Consider the following 24,474-nt stretch of genomic DNA (forward strand, 5'->3'; position numbering starts at 1 on the left):
GCATTGTGAAAAGCGCTATACAAATAAACTTGAATTGAATTGAATATTGTCTTTTATATGTCTCTTTGAAGAAGTCAAGGCAGCATTTATTTGCTCATAAATACAGTAAAAAATTGTTAAATATTATTACATCTTTAAATAAGTGTTTTCTATTTTAATAAATTTAATAAACTCTGAATTTTCAGCAGCCAGTATTCAGTGTCACGTGTGTGTGTGTGTGTGTGTGTGTGAATTTATCTTTCATAAATCTTTCTAATAATGCTGATTTGGTGTCTAAGACACCTTTCTTATTATTATCGATGTTGAAAAAAGTTGTGCTGCTTACTATTTTTGTGAAAACTGATTTTTTTTTTTCAGGATTCTTTGTCAGCAATAGAATGTTTAAAAAAAACTGCATTCATTTGAGACATTTATTAACATTCTTTGCTGTCACTTTTAATCAATGCAATGCATCCTTGCTGAATAAATGCATAAAAAAAAAAAAAAATAAATAAACTTACTGCCCCCAAATGTTTGAACAGCAGTGTATATGCGACAAAAAGCTGTCAATTTAGCTTGTACTCACAGTGTCAGCAGTCATTGAGATGTCAGAGTCGATGTCTCTATCTGTGTGTAATTCACCTTGAGGTTCTCGGCCAGTGTGCTGTAGTATTCCTTGATGTCCATGATGGCTGGAGTGATATCAAAGGAGGAGAACTGCAGGGATACAGTAGGAGAACCTTCATCTGGAGTCCTGGGCTCACACAATTTCTCCATCCTCTGTAGACAAACACAACATTATGACTTTTCGTTTTCTCCTCAGGTAACAATATCTGCCCGTGCGAGACAGGGCAGTTGTTCATTAATCTGGGCCTGATGAAGTGTTCATGAAAAGGAGATTGAGTCCAAGTCTCAGCTTGTTCTCCTCAACATGAATAATGAGAGAGTGGCAGATGTATCAAGATAATAACAGCAGTTAATAAAACAAGAAGAACTTCTGTTTTCATTTCATATGCCTGAACTGTGAGTTATGCTGCACGTCCCAGAGGGAGGTCAATGGAAATTTCTCTGTTTCCAGCACTTGAGTACCCGCAGACTCCCCATATATTCTTTCATTCTATGTTTTGAGGGACCGTGTTTCCTGTCAGTCTCCATTCCGCAAAACCTGTTCCCCTTACGATCAGAGGAGACACTTTAAATGGCCAAACCCCCACAAGACCATTCCAAGAATTCAGAGGTCTAAGGTAAAATTGCCTTTTCTGATAACAACTAAGAAGTAACAAGAAGAAGTGTTATTGACGCAACATTCTGCCTGGCCTTACCGTTTCATGCTGCCTCTCCATGGCGGCCAGCTGCTCCTCATAGATGGCCACTTGCTCTCGAAGGGCCAGGCAGTCAGTGGTAATTGCATCCACTTCCTGAGCGGGGCAGCAGAAATAAAGGTCAATTCAAACACAACGCACTTACCCTCAACATCTTCTATCGTGAGCATCATCAGTGCCACCAGGTTTCCCCCAGCAAAGACTGCAATGCAGGGAAGAAGAGATCCACATATGTAGCCCGACATACAACGGTTCAGACAAAGCTACACTTTATTCGGCTCATCTGGGTATCTTAAGTGCCTGATTAATTGGCGATGAATTCAATTACTCAGAATGAAAGCATTTGCATGTGAATGCTGCAGTGTGACGGTGGGTCTGGGCGGCAGAGGAGGCGCATTGCACACACACTCTTCCCTGGAGCCCAGAATTGGCACAGTGGCCGCTGTTCCCGTTATCTCAGCGTGAACACAAGCCCAGTACTGGAGAGAGTCTAGACAGCGTTTCGATGCCGATTTGCTTCCTCTATTCCACACTGCCGAAGGGCTGAACTTCACTATGGTGGATGCATTCCAGTTAGATGCTTAAAATCATACTTTCTCATGCTATTTATTTTTTTTCATATAACCACTGTTCTCACTTCTTTAAAATGCCAGTTCAAACCAGTTTAGGGAATCCAAACAAGTGAAGACACAAAAATGCATATAGAACGCCAGGTTTATGTCTCTAAAGTATATTATTTATACAGCTGCAACCCCACTTCTAAATTATCCTTCTGACTACCTCTTTGGTTCTATTCCTGTTTTGTGCTTTCCCTCCAACCCTCCTTACTCCTCTCAGCCCAAGCCGGAGAGCTAAGCCCTGCTCTGTTGCATCTAGGAGATATGAGAGGCTGAATGAGTGAATTATTAGGCATGGTGAAAGCTTTCTCACATCTGCTCTTTTACTGGAGATGTGCTCTGACATCTGTGGGGTGACGGAGTGGTTTCTACACAAAGCAGCTCGGGTTTCAGAGCGGCCACTGGCCGAGAGTCAGCGAGGTCTGTAATCAGGACTCTCCAGAGCGGATCTGGAAGCAGCAGCTGTACTGTGCCACTCCAGACTTTCACACACCTCCACCAACGTCAGAACACCCAACCCCACCCCACCCACTGCACAGGCTAACACTGCCATCTAGTGGTGGGGAAAGTGTAGAACTTTGCAAAAGTTCATTTAAAAGCCTATATTCTGGCGTATAAATGCATAGATTTGTATCTGGTGGGAAGGTGTGAGGTAGTGATTAAGGTTACTGCAAGAAGTGTTCCTACCCTGCAAGAAGTGCATTTTTCTGTATCAAGTTGCTTTGGATTAAAAAAAAAGAACCCTTAAATGACTTCCTGTTTAAAATTGCACAGTGGCATCCAAAAGGTATTTGGACAATTAAGCCACAATTAATATATGAATTTGATTGCATTAGACATAAAACACCTGATAAACTTTCATAATTAAGACAAAATGTATGTGGATATTTTGATTGAATCAGTGTTTGTATTGTTAACTAACTAAAACGCAAACTTTTTAAAACCGTTTTTGGTAACTGAACTATAAATAAAATTGAATATTAAATGAAAAAAAAAACTTAAGAAATAAGTTGAAGTACTAAAAGTACTAAATCTGAGATAAAAATAAGTTAAAGGTAAATAGAAATATATATATTTAAAAAATGACAAATGCTCAACAAATTTACTAAAACAAACTAAAATTAAAATGCCAATAATAATAATAATTATAATAATAGTAAATAAAACTAAAATAAAAACAGTACTGAGTGTTTTGTGTTTGTCAGACTTGTCCATAGTTAATATGTCCACAGAGTAATGTAAAGTATAGCAAAAATAGCAAAAATAACAGGAGAAGTGAAAATAAAAAAGGTTCATTTCTTTAAAGAGTGGGTTTGGTATTGTTATAATTTATCAAAAGCTGTGAAATTCAACTTTAAGTGTGGCTGAAATGTCCAAATACATTTTGGGGCCTGTATATACACTGCATAGAAAATAACATCTGCAGTATTCATGGCATTACCACAGAAACAGCATCTTGTTCTTGCTGGATGAATCTCTTGTGCTCAACCACCTGATCGTATTTCATCTGCAGACGCCACAGTTCACCCTTCAGCTCTTCTGTGTTGCATAAAATCTCCTCCTGAGGGAAACAACAGGCCAGCAGCAATGAAAGAACCAATAAAATAGATCATGTACTAAAGAAACTATGACATTTGAGGAGAAAACACACACAACTGTATTTAATTTTATCAAGTGAGGCATAAATGTGCAGCACCACCCAGGCCAGAGTTTCTGAGTGGTACCTTCTCTTTCCGTAGCCTCTCTATCACCGCCTCCAGACTGTAGTCCACAGGACCGCTGATGCTGACGGTGCTGGTGGAGATCTGCTCTGACTCCAGCCTCTACTCCAGCTCAAGAATCTCAGCCTCCAGAGACTCGTTCTCCTCTTCTAGACACCAAACCTACAACAGCCACACATAACTATGGTATGAAAGTAGAGGACATGTAACATACAAGAATAAAAGCTTATGCTCAAACTGTTGTATCATATTACACCACGCAGTAGAGGACACTGTGACTGCGGCATCTTCATGGCCTTAATATGATTTTCCTCATACCTTCAGGCAAAAGACTGACCCCATTAAACATCATGGAAATATGATAATTGGGCCACACACAGGGAACCCATTAAATCCAGCACGAGCACAGCTGGTTGTTACCCAGAAGAAAGTAGGGTGTGTGTATGAGTGTGAAGATTTTCATACGTCTCACCACGTCGATGAGGCCAGCCAGGCGATCGTTGAGGGCAGCAATGACAGAGCGTTCATGGACAAATTGAGCCACGCCCTCCTTGTTCAGGGCACGAGCTGCAGCAAAATCCAGCTCTGGACATTCACGCACTGAAACTCCACCCCTGTCAAACAGACTTTGAAAGCTTTCCCATGTCTGCAATGGCTTGTTTATTTTCTGCACAAGCATAAGCAAACAATATTGAAGGAAAAGAGGTAATACTGAAGCACAAAAGAGCTTAACTAATAACACTTTTATGTAGTTTATTTAGAATTTAAAGCAAGAATAAAGAGTGAAGTCATTGTTACATGATTCAATTTAGGATTTTGGATGGATGTACATGCCTGGTTGCCAGATGTACAGTATACAGCAGGGCTCTACAGTGCGACTGAAAACTACTGCGTGCGACTATGACATTTTTTTAGGAGCAGCAGTGCGACTGACCCGATCATCATCATACTTGTGATATAAATAAATAAATCAATATGTGTGTGTAAAGACAATATTCCTCCCATTGTTTTATAAGATAACCCTTTTTCATGGGCCATTTGAGTCTAATTACTCTGAAACATTCAATAGGTAAATATCATCCAAACAAGTAAATGGAAAACATTTTTTTTTCCAAATGTAATTGTTAAAACATCAGTGTTTCAAATTATTTTAAGAAACAATACACATACATACACTACCGTTCAAATGATTGGAGTATGACAATTTTCTTTTTTTCAGAAAGAAGACACTCAGCAAGGCTGCATTTCTTGAGCAGAAAATCAGCATATTAGAATGATTTCTGAAGGATCATGCGACACTGAAGACTGGAATAAAGTACATTTTAAATCATCAAAATAGAAAACAGTAACTTTATACTGTCATATTTCACAATATTACTGTTTTTTTATTAAATAAATGCAGCATTGGTGAGCGTAAGGGACTTCTTTCAAAAACACTGAAAAAGTGTATCAACCCCAAACTTTTACATATAATAAAAACTAGTACTACTACTTAGTGTGAAGTGTAAAACAAAAATGAATTCTAACAGTGTGAATGAAGATGAAACTGAATCATGTCTTAACTGATTTTATATGGAGGAATTCTCTGAAATGACAAAAAAGCAATTCTATGCCGATTCCTAAATATTAATTCACAATCTAGTGTTCAAAATTTACCACACCATGCGTAGGCTTTCAGACTAATACGCACTGACCTGGCAGTGAAGCGGGCCTGGACTCCACAGCGTCCTGCAGCCTGGCTCCACTGCTCCGCCTCAAATAGCTTACGGTAGGAAGACACTCTCAGCAGGGCCATGACAGCAGCAGGAAAGCAAGAAAAGATGATGACCGCACAAACCGGGGGTCTTTATAGATGCCGTGCTGAGAATGTCACAGGCACTTGTGGGATCTCTCACTGAACACAAGGTGGACTAACTAGAGGAACAGCGTCAGAAGATAAACCTTTCACATGGAGCAGAAACAATCCAGCAACTGCAACACGATTGGAGGCCACTCCTTCAGAAAGCAGTTACACTGACACAATGACAGTTCAGCTTTGAAGAGCTTATTAAGAATTATTAACTTAGCAAGCACCAATAATAATAATAAAAAAATTAAAAATCCCAAAACACTAAATAATATGATCATAACGTCTTTATTTCATTGAATAAATTAGATGCCCGGCCCTCCCCCACAAATAAAACAAAGTATGTGCAAGTACCCATCTGTAAAGTACCAGAAACATCATTACAAAAACTGAATGGATAGAAAGACAGGACACAACAATAAACAAACAGGCAGGGTGGTGATCACAGCACACCAGAAATCTGTGTAATGGCCATCTGCATTTCTGTTCCACTGATTCAGTCTCCTGCAATGAGGTCCTCCCAGAAACATCATCTATTGGCATTGATAAGAATGATTTCAGGCTATAAGTGTTTGAATAAGACAGTCAAGCTCCATGGTGGTCCTTTCCAAAGCAGAAATTAGAAAAAAATAAGCCCAACAGAAAGCTCAGACACAGACAGGGGCTTGTAAACATGGCAGAGGATGTGAAGTGATTTAGATGTCTGACATCATCGGAGAACATCGAACCACAGCCAATATCATTCACAGAATTGTCACTATTTAGAGTTTTCAACATTCTCATGAAAAATGAGCAGAAATTGTACCATTTGTAAATTGGGCAGAACCCCAAGGACATCTTTGTAACTTATTTACAACTTAAAGGTGCAGAGCAGTACCTTAAAGGTACATATTACTACTCTACAGGTACTAATATGCATCTTTTAGGGTTATAAGGTACAAAGATACCCTTTTAAGGGTACTGCCACAAGCTGTTGTACACCTAAATTTACAATTTCCACACTTTTTTTTTCTGACAGTAAGGGAAGGCAGAACAACGAGTCAGAAATTGCTTACAACTCTTTTTCCAAGTTGCAAGACTGACACAAAACATTTCCTGTGAGATTTTGAGGAAATGTTGCTAATGGACAAAGGCAACAATGTCACACGCATTGTGGAGAAACAGCTTTGGTGGTTTGTGCTGCGATAATATTTTAGCATTGGGGTGATGATTAATACGAGTATAACAGAGGAGACTTCCTCTTCACACACTGTAGTACAAAACCAGACTGACTGGTGCAAGAAGTTAAAAACCAGCAGAATTATCAGAATTTCCCGATGTGCACTATGAATTCAAGAGAGATAAAACACACTCCGGTATGTGACTAGAAACAGAAAAGTGTACAGAAAAACAGAAAGTGTAAATGTAACATGAAACAACACCAACAAAGGACACAAAGACTGTAAACGTACACAAAATGACCCCAGTCTGGGTTAGTATCAACATTCATATAAATAGAAGAACCACAACAGCATCTTCATTACAAGACATGACAGCTAAAAGACAATAAAAGACCCAGTGAGCACATTAGTTAAAATGTTAACATCTCTGTAGCACGACAGGATCCAGAACAGATCTGTAAAAGAATAAGACCACAAAAGAATAAAAGTTTCAGACCCAGAGTCCAGATCTAATGAAGGTAACCACATCCGCTCATTGCCATTATTCAAGGCGAGTAAGAATTATGGGTGTGGTTGTGCCATCACAACGGACTGAAGAGGAGACCGGAGACCGTGTTTCTGAAGAATAACAGATAACAGATTACATTTATCTGTGGAGGACATCCAATTGCCCAATGCTGAGGACAACTGTGTATGAGACTGGAAAACATAAATAAAATGTGCGCACCACAACGGACAATGCCGGCTGATTCATCATGATTCAGATAGAACTGAGTAAAGATCATAGTCCAGACTTCTCCACTCAGAAAAGGTAGTCGATTGTCAAAGTTACCTTGTAGGAAACACTTCTCTGTGAAGGTCATTTTCGAAGGAGAAAAGGAAGAGAGCATTAGACAGATGGAAAATGGTGCTTTGACGGAGCATTTAACCTGGCAGCAGCTGTCAATTCAATCTCCACAACATGGCTTTCCTTTAGTGTAACAAAGTCATTCCTTTGAGTGCCCATGAGTCACATTCACACACATTCAGTCAAATCTGGCCGGGAATATTAGATTTGGCATTACAGCACTCTGATCCAGAGGTTAAAACCAGAGAAAGTGGGGTTGCACATAGCATTATAGATGCTATAGTCAAAAAGATGAGGTTTGTAAGGGTTAAAGTGTAGTTATTAATACTACAGAAATAAACTGACACCTATTCCTCTGTAGCAGGAACAGAAGAACAGCGTAATGTAACCAATAGGCAGTGTCTGTGCAAAACAGGCACTATCCAACAGTGTCAAACTTTCATCACCGAGGCTGTTAACCATCTTAGTGCAGGGTGGCCCAAATATCTCCCAGAGGACCAGCCACAAACACACCTCAAGTGTCTTCATGCTCCACCTGAACACATCTGAGAGAAGACATAACACCTCGTTCCGCAGTCCTCTTCCTCAGTCTTCATCGCCTCCCATCAGGAACCCCAGTATGAAGTCGTTGGCTTTCTGACGATCGTGTTGCATCTGTTTGCCAGCAAGGTTGGGAGGCGGCCGAATGAGGAGGCTTGCGAAGAGAGTAGCTGGTGAAGAGGTACAAGAAGAGATAGAACAGTAACGCACCTGAATGTTTGCAATCTGCTGGCACTAGAGAAAGTCAGACTCACCTAGGAGGTTGGCATTCAGGTTGTTGTCAATCGAGTGTTTGAGTAATTCTCTCAAGAAGGCCATCAGGTAGCGGAACACATTGCGATGGGCACGTGGGAGCTGAGATACTAGCTGCCGTTTTAGAGGAAAACCAAGAATTAATCCTTAAACTTTATTTCTTGGTTTAAAATGCATTTTGAATCTTATATTCTTCAGTGTGGCCTCAAACTTTTGGAAGCCACTGTATTTTAGATGCTTGTCATAAGATCAATGTAAAAAAAGACCACTCTAAAAAAAATAATAATAATAAAAAAAAAAATACAATACAAATATTGACTTTCGATTAAAGGGGTCATATGATGTTGCTAAAAAGAACATTATTTTGTGTATTTGGTGTAATGAAATAAGTTTATGCGGTTTAAGGTTCAAAAAACACATTATTTTCCACATACTGTACATTATTGTTTCTCCTCTATGCCCCGCCTTTCTGAAATTGTTTTGCTTTCACAACGAAACACACAGTGCCTTCACGACATGGCGGCGGCGGCAGCAACAATACTACAGCGAGAATAAAAGTTACACCTTCTTTCTTTGCGTAAACATTTGGGTGGCGTTATGCAAATCTTCCCACATCGTGACGTAGACATGTGGGGGCGTGTTAGAACGAGCCGTTTTAGGTAGGTGTGGCTGACTCAACTTTTATAAAGAATATCTCTTTGGATTTGAGACTTTAGTCTTTGCAACTTTTCAGATCTTCTTTATGCACCAAGAGCTTGTAACACTCCAAAGAGAAAAGAAAAATTGAAATCGCATCATATGACCCCTTTTTGATAATTTGAACAGTCTTCTGTATAAAATATATGGCAAAAATATGGTTGGATGGTTGAGACATGTGCACATATATATATATATGAAAGCTTAGGGGTAGTTAGATTTTTTGTACGTTTTTCAAAGTATCATATGCTTACCAAGGTTGCATTTATTTGATCATAAATATAATAAAAACTGAAATATGGTGAAATATTATTAAAATTTAAAACTCTTTTATTTTATTATGCAAATTGAAATTTCAACAAAGTTCAAAAGATTAGCATTTATTTGAAATACTGTCTTTACTGGTGACTTTTGATCAATTAAAAGCATAAAATAAAAATAATTAAATAAGAATAATAATAAGAAGAAATATATAAACTCCCAAGGGGAAAAAAATATATATAATAATAATAATAATATATATAAGTTTGGGGTAAGTAAGATTTATATATTCGTGAGTTTATAACAGTATAATAATTTTACACAGTTATATTAATAGTTTTACATAAATGTTTAAAGTTTTTTTTTTTTTTTGATTATCACAAATAAACATCAACTGAACTGCATAGTTTAGACTCCATTGTTAATTCTGTATAAGTTACATCAATAGCTGAGAGACAGTTTCTTTCATATAAGCAAAATGGACAATAAAATACACCCAAAGTGAATCAGAATCAAATCACATTGAATGCAGAATCATATGGAGAGCTTGTGAATAGGAACTGAAACAAGAACATACATAGATAGCACAAATAGCATATTAAATACATAGTCTTGACAGTCCCAGTATAGTTACTGCCATGCATCCATGTTTACCTGCTTGCACAGGCGGCTGTCATGAGAGCATTCAAGACAGCGCTGATAGAGTTCATAACACAGCACAGGCTCAGGAAGAGCCTCCAAGAAGATCAACAGTGCTTCGGCAACTGAGTGATTAGAGCCAGCTAACCAACAGTCAAGGAGAACCATGGTGAACAGTGGGAATGCACATATTAGCATCAGGAAGAGAAAATACAGCAGTGAGAAAAAGGAAAAGACAGGGAGAGAAAAGTACACAGTGTCTCTAGGGATGTCTCGAGCACCATTAGAGTAGGACAGAGGAAACATTCTCAGTCTCTCAGCAGCACAGGGATGAATTGTGTGGGAGAGTCCAGCCAGTCAGACCAGTTTTAAAGGGAGCCACTCGGTCACATTCACTGACGTGACAGACATTAGCATTTGTTTGCTAACTCTGAGAACCCTTTAAAAAGGTTTGTACAGACTACCAAATATTAATCTATCTGCTGGGAAAAACTCATCCTTTCCATATATAAACCTATTTATATATCTTTTGGTGGGAAAGGATACGGATGGATTCAGGAATGCTGGTGTCCAAGCAGTCAATAATACTTTGTAGATCATCTTGCAGGCCAGGGGTCTGGAAAAGGTCCTCCTGTGTATATAAAAAACTCATTAGTAATTTGAGATGTTATGGTTAATCATTGGTGCATTCATGCTTTATTTTGTTTACCTGCTGGCAGGCCTTGGTGTAGAGGTGATTAACAAGTAACCAGACCTCTTTGGGAATCTTCAGAGGTTTATCCTCTGTTCCAGCACTGTCCAACAAGAAATTAATCCGGCATTTCTCCTGTGAAATTGAAAAATTATCACTTTCTTACAAACTATATTTAATTCTGTATTAACTTTAAGAACAGAGACATAAGGTATCTTGTAGTACTTTCCACAAATACAGCACATTTTGGTGTCACATTTTTTTAAATGTGCTAGATCCTATACTTTTGTTTACTTTCGTATACATTTTGTTGAACTATTCTCTCAACTCTATTCTCAACTGTATCCAACATTTAAAATCATAAAACACTGACATTTAGTTGAAATGATATTTAATTAAGTGGAACTGCATGCTTTTCTGCCAAAATAACTAAAAACATTTCTTAAAATTGTCACAGCCAATTTTAAAAAAAATATATTTTTGAAAGTTTATGCTCACCAAAGCTACATTTATTTGATCAAATATAGTAAAAACAGTAATAGTGTGAAATATTATTACAATTTAAAATAACTGTTCCTATTTTAATATATTTTAAAAAGCTATTTATTCCTGTGATGGCAAAGCTGAATTTTCAGCAGCCATTACTTCAGTCTTCAGTGTCACATGATCCTTCAGAAATCATTCTAATATGCTGATTTGCAGCTCAAGAAACATTATAGTTTATAATTAATGTTAAAAACTTTTATATAATGTCATATTGTAATATTAATGAAATTAATACAATGATAATGTAATATTTAAGTTTTTTTTTAAATTTGCACCCTTTTTGTGGGAAGTGCCTTTAAAAATACAGATGTTTGTTAAGATGGTTCTAGTACAACAGTACAACCTGGAGAATGACCACATTGTTAAAACTTTAAAGCATATAACAGCCATAACAAATTAATCCATGTGACATTTGAAAAAGGGTGACAAATAACATTGCACTCTCTCTCTCTCTCATACAGATGTAGAAATGTATTACGTGGAGATAAGTGACAGCCCCAAGACCACTGAACAATATAAGGGGACTCATGCAATTAGTAGGAATGCAACTCATGCTGAGCCACAGAGGCAAAAACAACTCTGAAGAACAGTCGAATCCAAATTACAAACACTGATTTGTGAGGCAGGTTTCGCCATGCTGTGAGCTGCTTTCTCTCTCTACTAATCTAATATCGCTGGCTGGTGAGCAGTGAGCTGGGTGATTAAAGGAGGGGCAGAATTCAAGCCGAGAGATTCAAGCCTCAGTGACTTTCATTAGCCTGAACCAGCAGAGTGACTGCAGCAAGCTGACCTATAGGAACGGGCAAGCACATCGAGACACTGTCACACTGGGACAAACATTTAAAAACAGGACAAAGTCACCCACAAACACACATGTAGGTCACAATAATTGCAGCTGTCCGATTGCATAACCTAATACGTCTTTTCTGTGGATAAAGAGGGACTTTACCTTTTCCATGCAGCTATCCTCTCCCTGAGAGTCATGCAGACCCAGAATGATTGGTCGGAAAGGAGTAGTCAGAGAAGAAAGGAGTAAAAGAAGGGACAGAGATGAGACAATAGAGAAACAAACAGTGAGAACACGGAGCCAGTATTGCAAAATCACAGATAAGCAGCTTTCGGCAATCAAAGGTGATCACTGAAAAGCAGAGAGACAGAAAAAAAACTAAAGATGACTACTCTCTAAATGAAAAACTAACCATATTTTGAGAATATAGCAGCAAATGGAAATGTTACGAACAGCACGGGTGGCTTGCATGATGACCTACTGGTCCTGAACAACCTGTATCCCATAAAAACATTTATTTCTGTACATGACTTCCTCATTCTAGCCTCAAAGAAGAATCATGTCAAACCGGACATCTAAAATCTCTTATCTAAAATCTGGGGGCAAAATTCCTTGCCACTGTCTGTCATGACCTTCCACTGGCAAAGAAAGGAAGACGACAGCTTTTGCAACATCAGCCACTTATCCTTACTTAGCCATGAATCCTGTGATTATAATCCATCTAAATCAACTGAAGCTGCGGCCTGTGCCTCACCAGATCGATGAGTCTGGTGATGGGGATCTCACGGATGGGCTTCTTCATACGGCACAGGGTCTCTAAAGATGTGCCGAAACAGCTGGGCAGGTATTTTCCCGCAACAGTGATGAAGTAGTCTTTCCCCCGGTCCAGATGAAGCACCAGGATGTCCTCGATTTTATCCTCACCAGAGTTTAGCAGCGTCACAGAGTCTTTACTGACATACACCTCCAGAAAGATCTCCATTGCCTCATCTACAAGGAATAGGAATATATAGACAATGTGGAGGATGCGCATTCTGCACATGAATAACACAATTTAAATGACACATCATATGTGTTTTTTCAACTGAAAACATGGCCAGCAGACATGACACTTAATGTCTTTAAAGAAAAATGCAATTCATTTATTCTCTTATGTTTTCATCATTTGGCAAAATGACCCATTCACAAAACTGTGTATTAATTACAGATACACTGAAATAATTTTTCATCAAAACACCAAAACTGAAATTAGTTTTCCGTTAGCTGTTTAGAGGTTTGGAGTTCACGGGTCATAAACTAGTAATAGTAAAGTTTTTGGTAACAAGCCACCTCTTGATATTTCAGGTGAACAAATTTAACATATTTTCAGTCAAATTCTGTGGTCCTTCTGGACGTGGATGCAAATTAAGTATACTGACATTATCCAGCCATGAAAATTGAATAAAAATAAAAAACACAGTAAAGGATAAAAGGAAGTAAAGAAAGACATTATCAAACACTTTGTCCACTACAAAATTCATTCTTATTTGATACCATATGAGATACTCACTAGGGTCTAGTACCCCTTCGCTGGGCTCAGCACGTAGCCATGGCTTACAGTATTGAGAATCATTGAGTTTGGGAATGAAGGCGAAGGTGCAAGCAACCTGTCCGTCATTAGTGATGAGAAAACTCTGACGCTGAAGCTGACGGAACTTCACATTCTCAAAAGTGAACTATGGGATAAAGAACAGGTGTAACATGAAAATGATGCTGTAAGCACATACAATACCATTCAAAATGTTTTTGGCAAAGCTGAATATTCAGCAGCCATTCTTCAGCGTCACATGATCCTTTAGAAATTATGCTAATATGCTGATTTGGTGCTCAAAAACATTTATTATTATGATCAATGTTCAAAACAGTTGTGCTGCTTAATATTTATGTGGATACCATGATATATTTTACATTTATGTATGCATTACAAAATATCCTCAGTGTGAACTGATTCAGGGTGATGCAGATCAATTTATTTTTACTGTCTTTTCTTCTTTCTTTTATTTTAAAGACATAGACTGGTGCATTTAGTCTGAAAGCAATTATGGCACATGCGATCAGCCCATAACCCACTCGCAGTCCAGAGAAATGCTAAGATTGTGCAAACATTATAGACCCTCCACTGATATAAATAGTGGGATCTCAGAAAGACTGGAGGCAGGCTAGTGGATCGATGCAGAGACAGTTTGTCAGAGGAGACACTCCCCAGTCTGGCTTTCTGTCATTACTCACCTCCCGTTGTGTTAGGGACAAAGAGGGCAGGAAGTCATTTTCCATCCTGTCCATGTCCCGCACAATCTCTTCGAACACCTTCTTGTAGCACTGCTCAATCACCATCTTCACCTGTAGCACACATAAAATCAATGTGATGCTCTCAACTCCTTTATTGGAGCATGATGATAGAAGTAGTAAACCTCACCCCGATACTGAAGAGAGAGCTGACAGGTTTGTGGTCACTGGTCTTCAGCTCCATGTGACTGCGGTAGTGAAGCTGCTTCACGTTGCTCCCCCTCCAGAGGATACGGTCGCACCAGGCAGGGACTCGACACTTCCCACTGTGGACGACAAAAAACAAATCAAACCTGATTCTTTTAATTTTAAGATCATCAAACAAAGATGTATAAAGGAAGAGGTCCTAATCTCCAAGAACTTTACCTTGAGTCCCATCGGTCTGATTTAGCATCATATTTGTAAGTTGGGCAGAAATTAATCTCCCCTTCCATAAAGTCAGTGAAGGCACATTTAGTCTTTCTCTGGATGTTCAGCTGACAAAGTGGAACAGAAGATGCTATTAAGTGTGCTTTTAGAACAAAAATGGAAGTCCATCTATATTTGGCTACCACTTAAAGAACTGCCATATACACACACACAGGAAAAAGAAAAGAGGAAGCAACAAATGATAACCTAAACCAGATAAATACAGGGGAGTGCATAGTAAAGGAAACCACTAATGAACACACGTTTGTGTTTTTTAATTACAAATATTAATAACTAATATTATTAATATAATAATGAGTGAAACCATTCTAAAATATTATTATAAAGTAGCATCACTGCAAGGTCTCACCTGATCATACTCTTGAAGCCTCCGCAGCTCCTTCTCAGCAATAAGTCTTTTTACCTCCCCAGCATCAGGCAAACATAGCCTGTAGTTGAGATCTCCAAGCCAAATCACCACACTTAGAGGAGAAATCATAACACTGAACCATTTAAATATAGACCCAATATTAGCTTTAAAATTCTGTTATCTAATCACAGGAATTCAGTTTCAAAAATGGCTACATTGGATAACTAGATGTTGGTGACACTCACTCATGTTTGACTATTCTTAGAGGTGGATATTCCAGCAGGTGAAAACTCATGCGGGCACATATGTCTTTGTAGTCCTGGTTCCGCCGCTCATAATCATCCACATGAGCCGCCAAGTGAGAGTTTACGAAGCAGAAGCTAGTATTATGGAACACAAAGCGCACAGCCACTCCTCCTTTATTCCCCTACAGTAATGGAGCAATAAAAGTGAGTTAATATTATCAGGTCAGACACTGATCTACTGATCATTCGTTTTGTGGTCATTTTCTGTCATTTGTGTAATCAATACCACTCTAAGATTACACCATATCTAATGCAAATACAACAAAAGATACACATTATATGCCAAGTGATAGGCTAGAAGTACTTCCTGTTTTGACAAACCACTTCCTATTGTTACAAATTCAAACGTACCATTTTATTCATGAGGCCAGTTCCCACAGACTCAGAAGCCACCTCTCGAATGTGATGTTTGTGCTCCTTGTTGACATACACCACTAACATCATTCCCACTAGGCGAATGATACGGATCTGAAGACAGGATGCAGAGCCTCATGAAAAGTTCACACAAAATTAAAGCGAGCACCACATACTTTCTTCAGCTGACCACAGGAAAGACTAGACTGTTCTTTGCATTTTAAATGTTGAATAGCAAAAATCAGCTGTCATTCACTCACCCGTATGTATCTGGCTTTATGATGGAGGCTTCTCTCTACTGCATCAACCCATAACTGTTCTTTGGATGAGTCCATATAGAAAAAGGCCTCTGTGCTCAGATCCAGCTCCTGAAATCTGCCAAATAACAGAACAAATCAATATGAACATAATCAATCAAATCTACGAATGGACAATTAATAATGTACAATTATCTATAAAGGGTGACATATTTAAGGTCTGTCCCACTGGACTCACAAAATTGCAACTATAATGACTGTTTTCAAACAGGTTTCCCAAACACTGCCCCATTTGCATGCTCCGAATGTGTTTCCAGTGGAGCAGGGATCTCATGTTCTGCCACTCACCCCAGTGCGTAGACATCTGGAGGGTCTGGGTCACTGCACAGCCAGGGCTCAAGACTGCTGTCAGGAGACTGACCATTCACATTCCAAGTGCCAATGAAGAACCTGTTAAGCAGTGACTCAATCAAATGCCAGGAATCAATTAAAACAAAATCAATGACACATTTTCAGGCATGTTGCATTTACCTAAAGTTCTTAATGTCCACGTATTCTTTCTCCTTCTTGTTGAGACGATACTTGAGCAGGCCTTCCCTTGACCCTGCGTGGCTGCTCATCATGGTCTGTCTCATGGTGTAGTTGGATGGGCTGTCAGACCAGGAACCGGAGCGGTCTACAGACTGAAGTCTGTAACTACAAACAGCAATAAGTTCAGCACAGCTGAAAATCCACAGGCTTCTGCATTTAAGACCAGTAGCACTCACTCATTTCTGACTGATGTGGAGTTCTGTGCGGATGGTGGCCTTTCTTTGGTAGTTGGGCCTGCCGTGAGGTTAGTCGATGGTGTATATGTGCCCTTCCGAGGGGGAAGAGGGGGCAGTGGTGGAGCAGGTGGCTCTCGTTGTGCAACTATACGATTTTGCTTGTTCTTCTTCTCTTCAAAGCCAAAATCTGTGGCCAGTGAGAGGGCGGAGTCTATAAACATAGAGAGGAACAGACCAGCAGGATTGTAAGTGACAAAGTGTTGACTAGCAACTACTGTCTTTGGTGTATCTGCTCATGCAACCCAATGTAGAAATTGTAATATTCTTGTATTATTTGTGCCATTTTTTATAACATACCTGTGTTTGAGGGCTTTACTAAAGTGCTATTGTTGATGTTATTTGAGGTGGATTTGGAGGTTCCTCTCTGAGGTGGGACTGGAACAGGTACAACAGGCTCCATCTTTCTGGGCAGTGAACTCTTCCTCTCAGCTAAAGGTGGACCATTTAACAGTGATGTTTCATGTAGTTACGGTGAATGGCGAATGGTTTTCAAAATGTCTTCAGCAGTGAAAAAATATTTAATATTGTCATCATTTTAGTATAGGCAGCTCTACTTTCAAGAGTGGAAAGTAAAGCACAGGTCTGTTTCAGTGAACAGTGGGCATAAATATTGATGCAAGACCAAAAATCTGTACATTCAAAACAGCCTCAGAAGGATAAAATCAACCTGTCAGAATAAACCACAGCCAAAAGAAAAACAAAACATGAAAAGCAGGTTTTCATGGTTTTCAACTTTAAATGTTTCCCTGGTCTGGACATATTTCTTTTTTCAAATCTCCTTATAAAAACGAATATGAAAATTTTTGATTAGAATTCAGACACATTTTTTTATGTGTGATATTTTCGAGTTATCTTACCTTCAATGATTAATCATTTCAGAGTATTATCGACAGTGTCTTGTAAAGGCGGGAATACACCACACGACTTTTGTCCCAATGTGAAGCATGGACAATGCTAGTTGACGAAAGTCTAAGTCAGTCTGCAGATTTTGGCCAGTCAGAATTTCATGAACAAAACTCAGAAAACAAAGAAGATTATGTAATTCTGTTCAAAAATATCTTCTCCAGGAGAAGTTAACCTGATGCCTTAAAAACAAAAATATTTTATGCCACTAACCTGATAAAATCTAGCAAGGGCAATGTTTTTTTGTTGTTGCTGTGTTTGGAACGTCTTTAAAGTCTGGTAGTGTGTGATGCCCAGGTTCTCTCTAACCATTTACAAAGTCGGCAAATGTATGATGCCAAGTGTTTTAATATCTGTTTATTTTGAAGTTGTGTATTGTATTCCAGCCTTAAGTAGACTTTGGCACACTGTCACAAATGAAATACTGAGCTCATGAAATGTCAGTGGACGATGTCAAGACTTGAAGCCTCTAAGGTAAAAGTTTGAAGACAAACTTAACCCGAGCTGAATTAAAATCAGTGATTTAACAAATTAGAGAAATCATGCAGCAGGTGGCTTAACCTTTGACTTGATTGTGGTTGTAACAACATAAAGTAAACCAACACTAAAGAGTTATGTGTGTCTAAATTTCTGCCTGACACTAAGGTCAAATTCTTCCAGGAAGCATTCATTACCAACAAACCTATAAATCTGGGTGTTGGTTCCTCTGGTAAATAAATGATTAGAGTAGTTAATAAATAAGAAATGTGGCTTGATGTTTGTGGCTGCATTCTGTGCAGGGAAAATTAGGTGTATCACCGTGCTGTTTGGCCTTCGTCACATGCTGTAAGAAGGACTGAGTGTGAACATCATCCTGCAGCTCCAGGAGAAGCGCCGGCGTTTGCTCGCCTTGAAGACGAATCCGTACCGTCGCTGTTGAGGAACATTTTGTCACATTCTCACATCCAAACATCGAGCTATGCATTTTATTCATTAGCAAAAGCACTTATTTATTGAAGCAATATGCATTAAGAAACCTGCCCAAGTATACAAATCGCATAACAAATATAATGTACATAAGCTTCTACCATTTCATACAATTTATAGAAATAAAATTAAATGGATAAAAAGAGTAGAAATAAGCTGCTTAATCTGAATGCTGCTAAAATAAGCTGTTAACAGATATATCTTGTATATAGATATGATTGAACTATAAATTATGCAACAATTATTTGAAATACACTTGATTTGTATTCTATGCTGATGTAATCATCCCAACACACTGCATACAATTGAATAAGACACTTGGCTATGATTCAATAAAATATAAAAATTATTTCAAACAAGGAATCATATAAAACAAACAATTGAAAAGAGGACTAATTAAAAACTTACTGTTAATCGAGATGTCAATGAGAAGCGCTTCTTCAGCCTCTAAAATAGGAAATTAAAGAAAGTCAGGGACAGATTTTAAGAGGACTGTACCAGGAAATACATAACATAAAAAATAACCTGCCCTCTATGGTGACAAATGATTTTTAAATATTTGATCAGGAGAGGATGATTTCATCATTCAAAACAGTGCTTATTATCTAAGCCTCACTGACAGAGACCAAAGGTGAGTTTGAACAGGGAGAAAAATATTATAGTGAGGAGAGAGCAAATGCATTTACACTGTTACACAAAGTCCTTCTGTAAAGTATAAATAGTCAATAGAAGCTTACCTCGAACTATCTGAAAATGGTTATTAATGGGGATAGAGAGCTGGGGCACTGGGCTTAATACAATTGCTTCAGGATTTGCCAGAATATCCAACCTAACAACAAGAGATTCATTCATGAAATGTCGTACAAGAATACATAACCTGTCTCACAACGACTTCCTTTATCAATTCATTTTATTCTAGGATTTTAACAAAGTCAGTTTATATATTTAGTTTTTTCGACAGAAACACGCTCAGTTTACAAATGAAAAAAAAAAAAAAACAGGGTGATGACACCACTTTTGCTCACTTTATACGTTTAGCATGCAGTACACTGTAGAGTATCATTTAACAGTTTAGGGTCAGTACGATTTAATTTTTTAAAGAAGTGAATACTTTTATTCATCAAGGAGATTAATCAAAACAAAAGTGACATGGATAAGACATTATAATGCTACAAGATATTTATAATGTATCAAAAGATTTCCATTTCATATAAATGGCTGTTCTTTTGAACTTTCTATTCATCAAAGAATTCTGAAAAAAAAAACTACATCCAGGTTTCAACAAAAATATTATGCAGCACAACTGTTTTTAACATTAATAATAAAAGCAAATGTTTCTTGAGCAGCAAATCATAGCATATTAGAATGATTTCTGAAGGATCATGCGACACCGAAGACTGGAGTAATGGCTGCAGAAAAGTCAGCTTTGTGATCAAAAGAATACATTTTAAAATATATTACAATAGAAAATTGTTATTTTTAATTGTAAGAATATTTCACAAGGTTGCTTCTATTCATCAAACAATTCTGAAAAAAAAAACTACATCCAGGTTTCAACAAAAATATTAAGCAGCACAACTGTTTTTAACATTAATAATAAAAGCAAATGTTTCTTGAGCAGCAAATCATAGCATATTAGAATGATTTCTGAAGGATCATGCGACACCGAAGACTGGAGTAATGGCTGCAGAAAAGTCAGCTTTGTGATCAAAAGAATACATTTTAAAATATATTACAATAGAAAATTGTTATTTTTAATTGTAAGAATATTTCACAAGGTTGCTGTTTTTACTGTATTTGTGATCAAATAAATGCAGTCTTGGTGTGCACAAGAGACATTGTCAAATCTTACTGACCTCAAACTTTTGAATGGTATTGCATCTCTCATATTTCCACTATGGTCCAGCATAATCTTATCTCATCAAAAATGTATCTTCAGAATGTAGAGGGTGGAGGGAAGCTTATGGAAATGCAGCAGGCTAAATGCGTATTGGAGAGCAAATCGCAGACCATATTTCACTCTCTGACAATAACAGTGCCAACTCCAGGGCATCAGGTTCCTCTCAACATGGTCTTACCTCCATTTCACTCCATGGGAAATTCAATTACAGTGGATTATTGGAAAAACCTTCAGATTTCACTGCCTGAGTGTGCTATGCAAGCGCATGCAGGCAAGACTAGAACCACTCTGTGCTGCCAGTGAGCCCCTCTCATTCAGTCTCAGAAGACGATAATTGCTGTAATGGATGCTGTTGCCAGGAAACGCAGCACTCATGAACAAGGGAAATTTGGCCTAGACTTACTAAGAAATCTCACATTCAATCAATACAAATAATAGCCCAGTGTAGCAATGATGGTTATAATCTGCTCATGCCAAAAATATTTCCTAATTCTTTGAGGTTAAACTGTGGCACATGCTGCCACATTAACGTTTTATTAACTAGACAGCTCAAAATGGTTATGCAGTTCAAGCACTCCCCATTCACCTCAAAGGTCTGTCCAGCTAAATGAAACATAATATACTTTTATTAGCTGGTTACACCTTCAGTGATCTATACAAAGATGCTCTAGCAATTCAGGTTAAGGGGACAGTTCACCCAAAAATGAAAATGCTGTCCTCATCCACTCACCCTCATGTTGTTGCAAACCCATAAGACTTTTGTTCATCTATAAAACTCAAACTTGTAAGAAACATGAGAGATTTCTGTCCCTCTACTAAAGGTCCATTCCACCATAACTTTGAAGGTTCAAAAAGTTCACAAATTGATAATAAAAGTAATCCATATGAATTGAGTGGTTTCATTCGTGTCTTCTGAAGAGACACAATTGCTTTATAAGATTATAACAGATATAATTTTGGTATTATTAACATTTAAACACTGATCAAAGTACATAAATAGAGCTAATCAAATATGGTAAAGGAAAGCTTGAGTGTACTTGAACCAGTGAGGTTTGTTCTTGCGTGTCACGCAAGCATGTTTGAGTTTCCTCAATAACCAATGAAATTTGTTCTTGCACGTCAATCAAGTACGGTTGAGCTGCCGTTGACTGTATTTTTGTGCTCTATGTATGCGCGATGATCAATGTTTATATATGAATAAATGCCTAAATTATTTGATTTTTAGGTAAACTATCACTTTAAATACTTAATTTGCTGTTCTAACTCAGTGGTTCCCAATCCTGATCCTGGAGAACCACAACCCCAACATCTTATCTGACACACATGAGGTGTGTTTGATTAGGGAGACATCTACAATGTGCAGTGTTGGGGGTTCTCAAGAATCAGGATTGGGAACCACTGCTCTAACTGATTTCCCATAATCCAAGAGTTTTGTAAGGCACGAATGCTACCTACAGAAGTAATTTGCATAAAAGGTTTCAATGCATACGTTTACATCTAATGCCTAATGTGTCACAGTCAATGTACACTTCCTCATGCACGTCTGAAATATCAACTGTGTACTTTGTTCTTATTGTTATGAGATCCTTTTCATTACACATGGATTCAAAAAATAACATTTGTGACCTCTTTTACCCAGTCAGTTCTTGAGCTTTGAGTAAAGCGGAGTGTGTACAGTTTTAATGCAGTTAAAGAGTTTGTGTGCTCATGTGAGGCTTATTAGGCTCTAGGACACCGAGGTGGAATGCAGAATAATGGGCAGCATGCTGGCATCCACCAAACACACAACGAAAGCCACAATGCCTCATTACACAATCTTTCACAGAGTCTTCTGACATCTAGGCTATAGCAACCAGCAGTTAGGGCAATACGTAATTCACATTTCTTTCACATTCAAATTTCACATTTCTGGGGTTCACAGAAGCAGAAGTTGTCACAGTTGGGTAAACCAATAGTGAATGAGAGACTAAAACATATATGATTTTTGCATTCCAAATTGCTCCAACAGCAAAAGAAAAAAATCCATAATGGTGTTTCCACAACATTGCAAAAGAGGAAAAAAATAGAAAGAGTTTGATTATGGCAGTCAGACTCAGACCAGAGGAAGATGTCAAATTTTCAGCCATTGTATTAGTTTTTTTTATGCACAAGTTTTTTTTATGCTAAAATAACTCAAACAATACTGCTGTTATAAATGCACATTACATTTTTGTGGAAATTCTTCATCACACAGTCTGTGAAAGGGTCCATATTCACGATCTTTAACATCTTTGAAAGTTGCTGAAGTTTTAGGGATGATAAAGAATCACGTACATCAGATTGAAAGGAAAATATATATCTGGTAAGACATATCTTATGTAAAATGTAAAAAACATTGGATGTAAAAAACAAACATTCTAAAGATAGAGATGCTCATTAGATAGCTAGCAATTAGATGGCATGTGTTGGTGGGTTTGGTTGCTAATGTCCAAAAGGCCAAAAACGACAACACACCCATCAATGTAATAACACAGACAGGCAGTAGCAATGAACCACCTGACAGAATGAGCAGTTCAGTGCAAACATTGATTGAACAGCTGCTCTGATGCTCATTTTCCTTAACTAATCCTGTTTTACACAAAATCATTGTTTAGTATAACAGCAAAAACATGTGAATCAAGTGGAAAGAAAACTGAGATCAAACAAACAGAGAGTCTACTCACTTGAGCTGTCCAGAACACTCTAACAGGGACAGGAGTCTTGGTTCTTTTTGTCCGTTTCTGAGCTCATGTCCTCTAACAGTCTGAAAAATCACTGTTAAGGATTCAATTGAATAGCTGGAGGCAGAGGAAAAGGGAAAAGGGTGGAAAATGTGACGCCTTGTGGCTCTCCCACGCTCCCTCTCGTTCTCCCTCCCTCACACAATCAAAGAACTTGTTGGCCTTTATACAAGTCCAATGGGTAAGTGATAAAACATTAGTGAAAATCCCTATCCTACTTCAAGATATTTAAAAAGCATTAAAAGCGCTACTCTCATAATAAACAGCCACCGTTTCTGTAACATCTATAATGGCATACCTCACAGACACATCATATCAAGTGACAACAATGTCACGCAATGATGTTCAAGTTATTCCTAAGAAATATAAGAGTATGATAAAACAACGCTTACCATGAGACGCTTGTGTATAACGTATGTCAGATAGCAGAGAGAAAACAGCAACCCAAATGACAACATTTGAATTCGGTTCAGCCTCTTTAATACACTGACAAGACGAAAATAATTGTTATGTTTACCATTACAGCTAGGTTAACTAGACACGGCAAAATGACACAGCTACTGCTCTTTACAAAATCAAAATGAACAACCGAGCTCCCAAACAAAGGATACGACCAAACACTGGCTATCGGATATCCCGAGTGAAGACTCCATCATGAATGTTGTTAAATGTGTTGAATTAAAGCCGTCAAGGCAACTAGCTAACAGGCTAAACTCAGCGCGAGTGTTTTCTCATGTCAGGCTCCACCCCTCACCTCGCGTGGCCTTCCGGGCTGATTGAGAGACGGCTCGCTCGCTCGGGAATAATTTAGCCAGTAAAAACGGGTTTTGAATAAACACGGGTGGGGGAAAAAAACAATCAATGTACACTCGCTCTTCCAAAAAGCAGTGACGTAAAAGAACGCGCGTCAGCTTGTGAGCCGGTGAGGAGTCATTGAACTCCGGAGAAAACGACACCCATCTAATAGGCCTAATGTTACGTGTATATCAAATTTGGGGTTAAACAGGGATCACGGTTGATGACAGTTGTGTTGTCGCATTAATAGGTAAATTATATCTCGAGTGATGTTCGGGTTTAATACGTTGGCAAAAATATGTTGCAAAACATAACCGGTCATGAGTTCCGAGGTCATCATCACCGCGCTGTCCCGGACGCAGCAACATCACTGGGCGTGTTATGCACTGCTCGGGGACGTC

The 24,474-nt window shown here is 38.2% G+C and overlaps 2 protein-coding genes across 4 annotated transcripts; both read right to left on the minus strand.

The window, feature by feature from the left end:
- Positions 1-3,723: 3,723 nt before the first annotated feature.
- On the minus strand, positions 3,724-7,931 carry LOC107752020 (vimentin-1/2-like). Its single transcript, XM_016567867.1, has 3 exons — positions 5,334-7,931; positions 4,112-4,253; positions 3,724-3,801 (listed from the first exon to the last, which is right to left on the minus strand). Exons 1-3 carry the CDS (start codon positions 5,432-5,434, stop codon positions 3,742-3,744), a joined length of 303 nt encoding a protein of 100 aa, XP_016423353.1. The 5' UTR covers positions 5,435-7,931; the 3' UTR covers positions 3,724-3,741.
- An 88-nt stretch (positions 7,932-8,019) lies between these two features.
- Positions 8,020-24,430, minus strand: LOC107752018 (OCRL inositol polyphosphate-5-phosphatase). Of its 3 annotated transcripts, XM_016567862.1 has the most exons (24): positions 23,890-24,430; positions 23,222-23,301; positions 19,357-19,448; positions 19,028-19,066; positions 18,452-18,565; positions 17,048-17,179; positions 16,691-16,901; positions 16,455-16,619; positions 16,272-16,373; positions 15,927-16,041; positions 15,664-15,780; positions 15,253-15,434; positions 15,008-15,119; positions 14,596-14,705; positions 14,360-14,495; positions 14,173-14,283; positions 13,454-13,619; positions 12,659-12,894; positions 12,067-12,090; positions 10,590-10,706; positions 10,427-10,511; positions 9,896-10,023; positions 8,287-8,398; positions 8,020-8,202 (listed from the first exon to the last, which is right to left on the minus strand). In XM_016567862.1, exons 1-24 carry the CDS (start codon positions 23,932-23,934, stop codon positions 8,078-8,080), a joined length of 2,856 nt encoding a protein of 951 aa, XP_016423348.1. In that variant the 5' UTR covers positions 23,935-24,430; the 3' UTR covers positions 8,020-8,077. The 3 variants fall into 3 exon arrangements, with proteins under 3 accessions (XP_016423348.1, XP_016423349.1, XP_016423350.1); XM_016567863.1 differs by lacking the exon at positions 12,067-12,090; XM_016567864.1 differs by lacking the exons at positions 19,028-19,066; positions 19,357-19,448; positions 23,222-23,301; positions 23,890-24,430 and having other exon boundaries at positions 17,048-17,248; positions 18,452-18,509.
- Between the last annotated feature and the right edge of the window lie 44 nt (positions 24,431-24,474).

Source organism: Sinocyclocheilus rhinocerous, unplaced genomic scaffold (assembly GCF_001515625.1).
Source record: "Sinocyclocheilus rhinocerous isolate Xijiao unplaced genomic scaffold, SAMN03320098_v1.1 scaffold662, whole genome shotgun sequence".
NCBI classification, from domain to species: Eukaryota; Metazoa; Chordata; class Actinopteri; order Cypriniformes; family Cyprinidae; genus Sinocyclocheilus; species Sinocyclocheilus rhinocerous.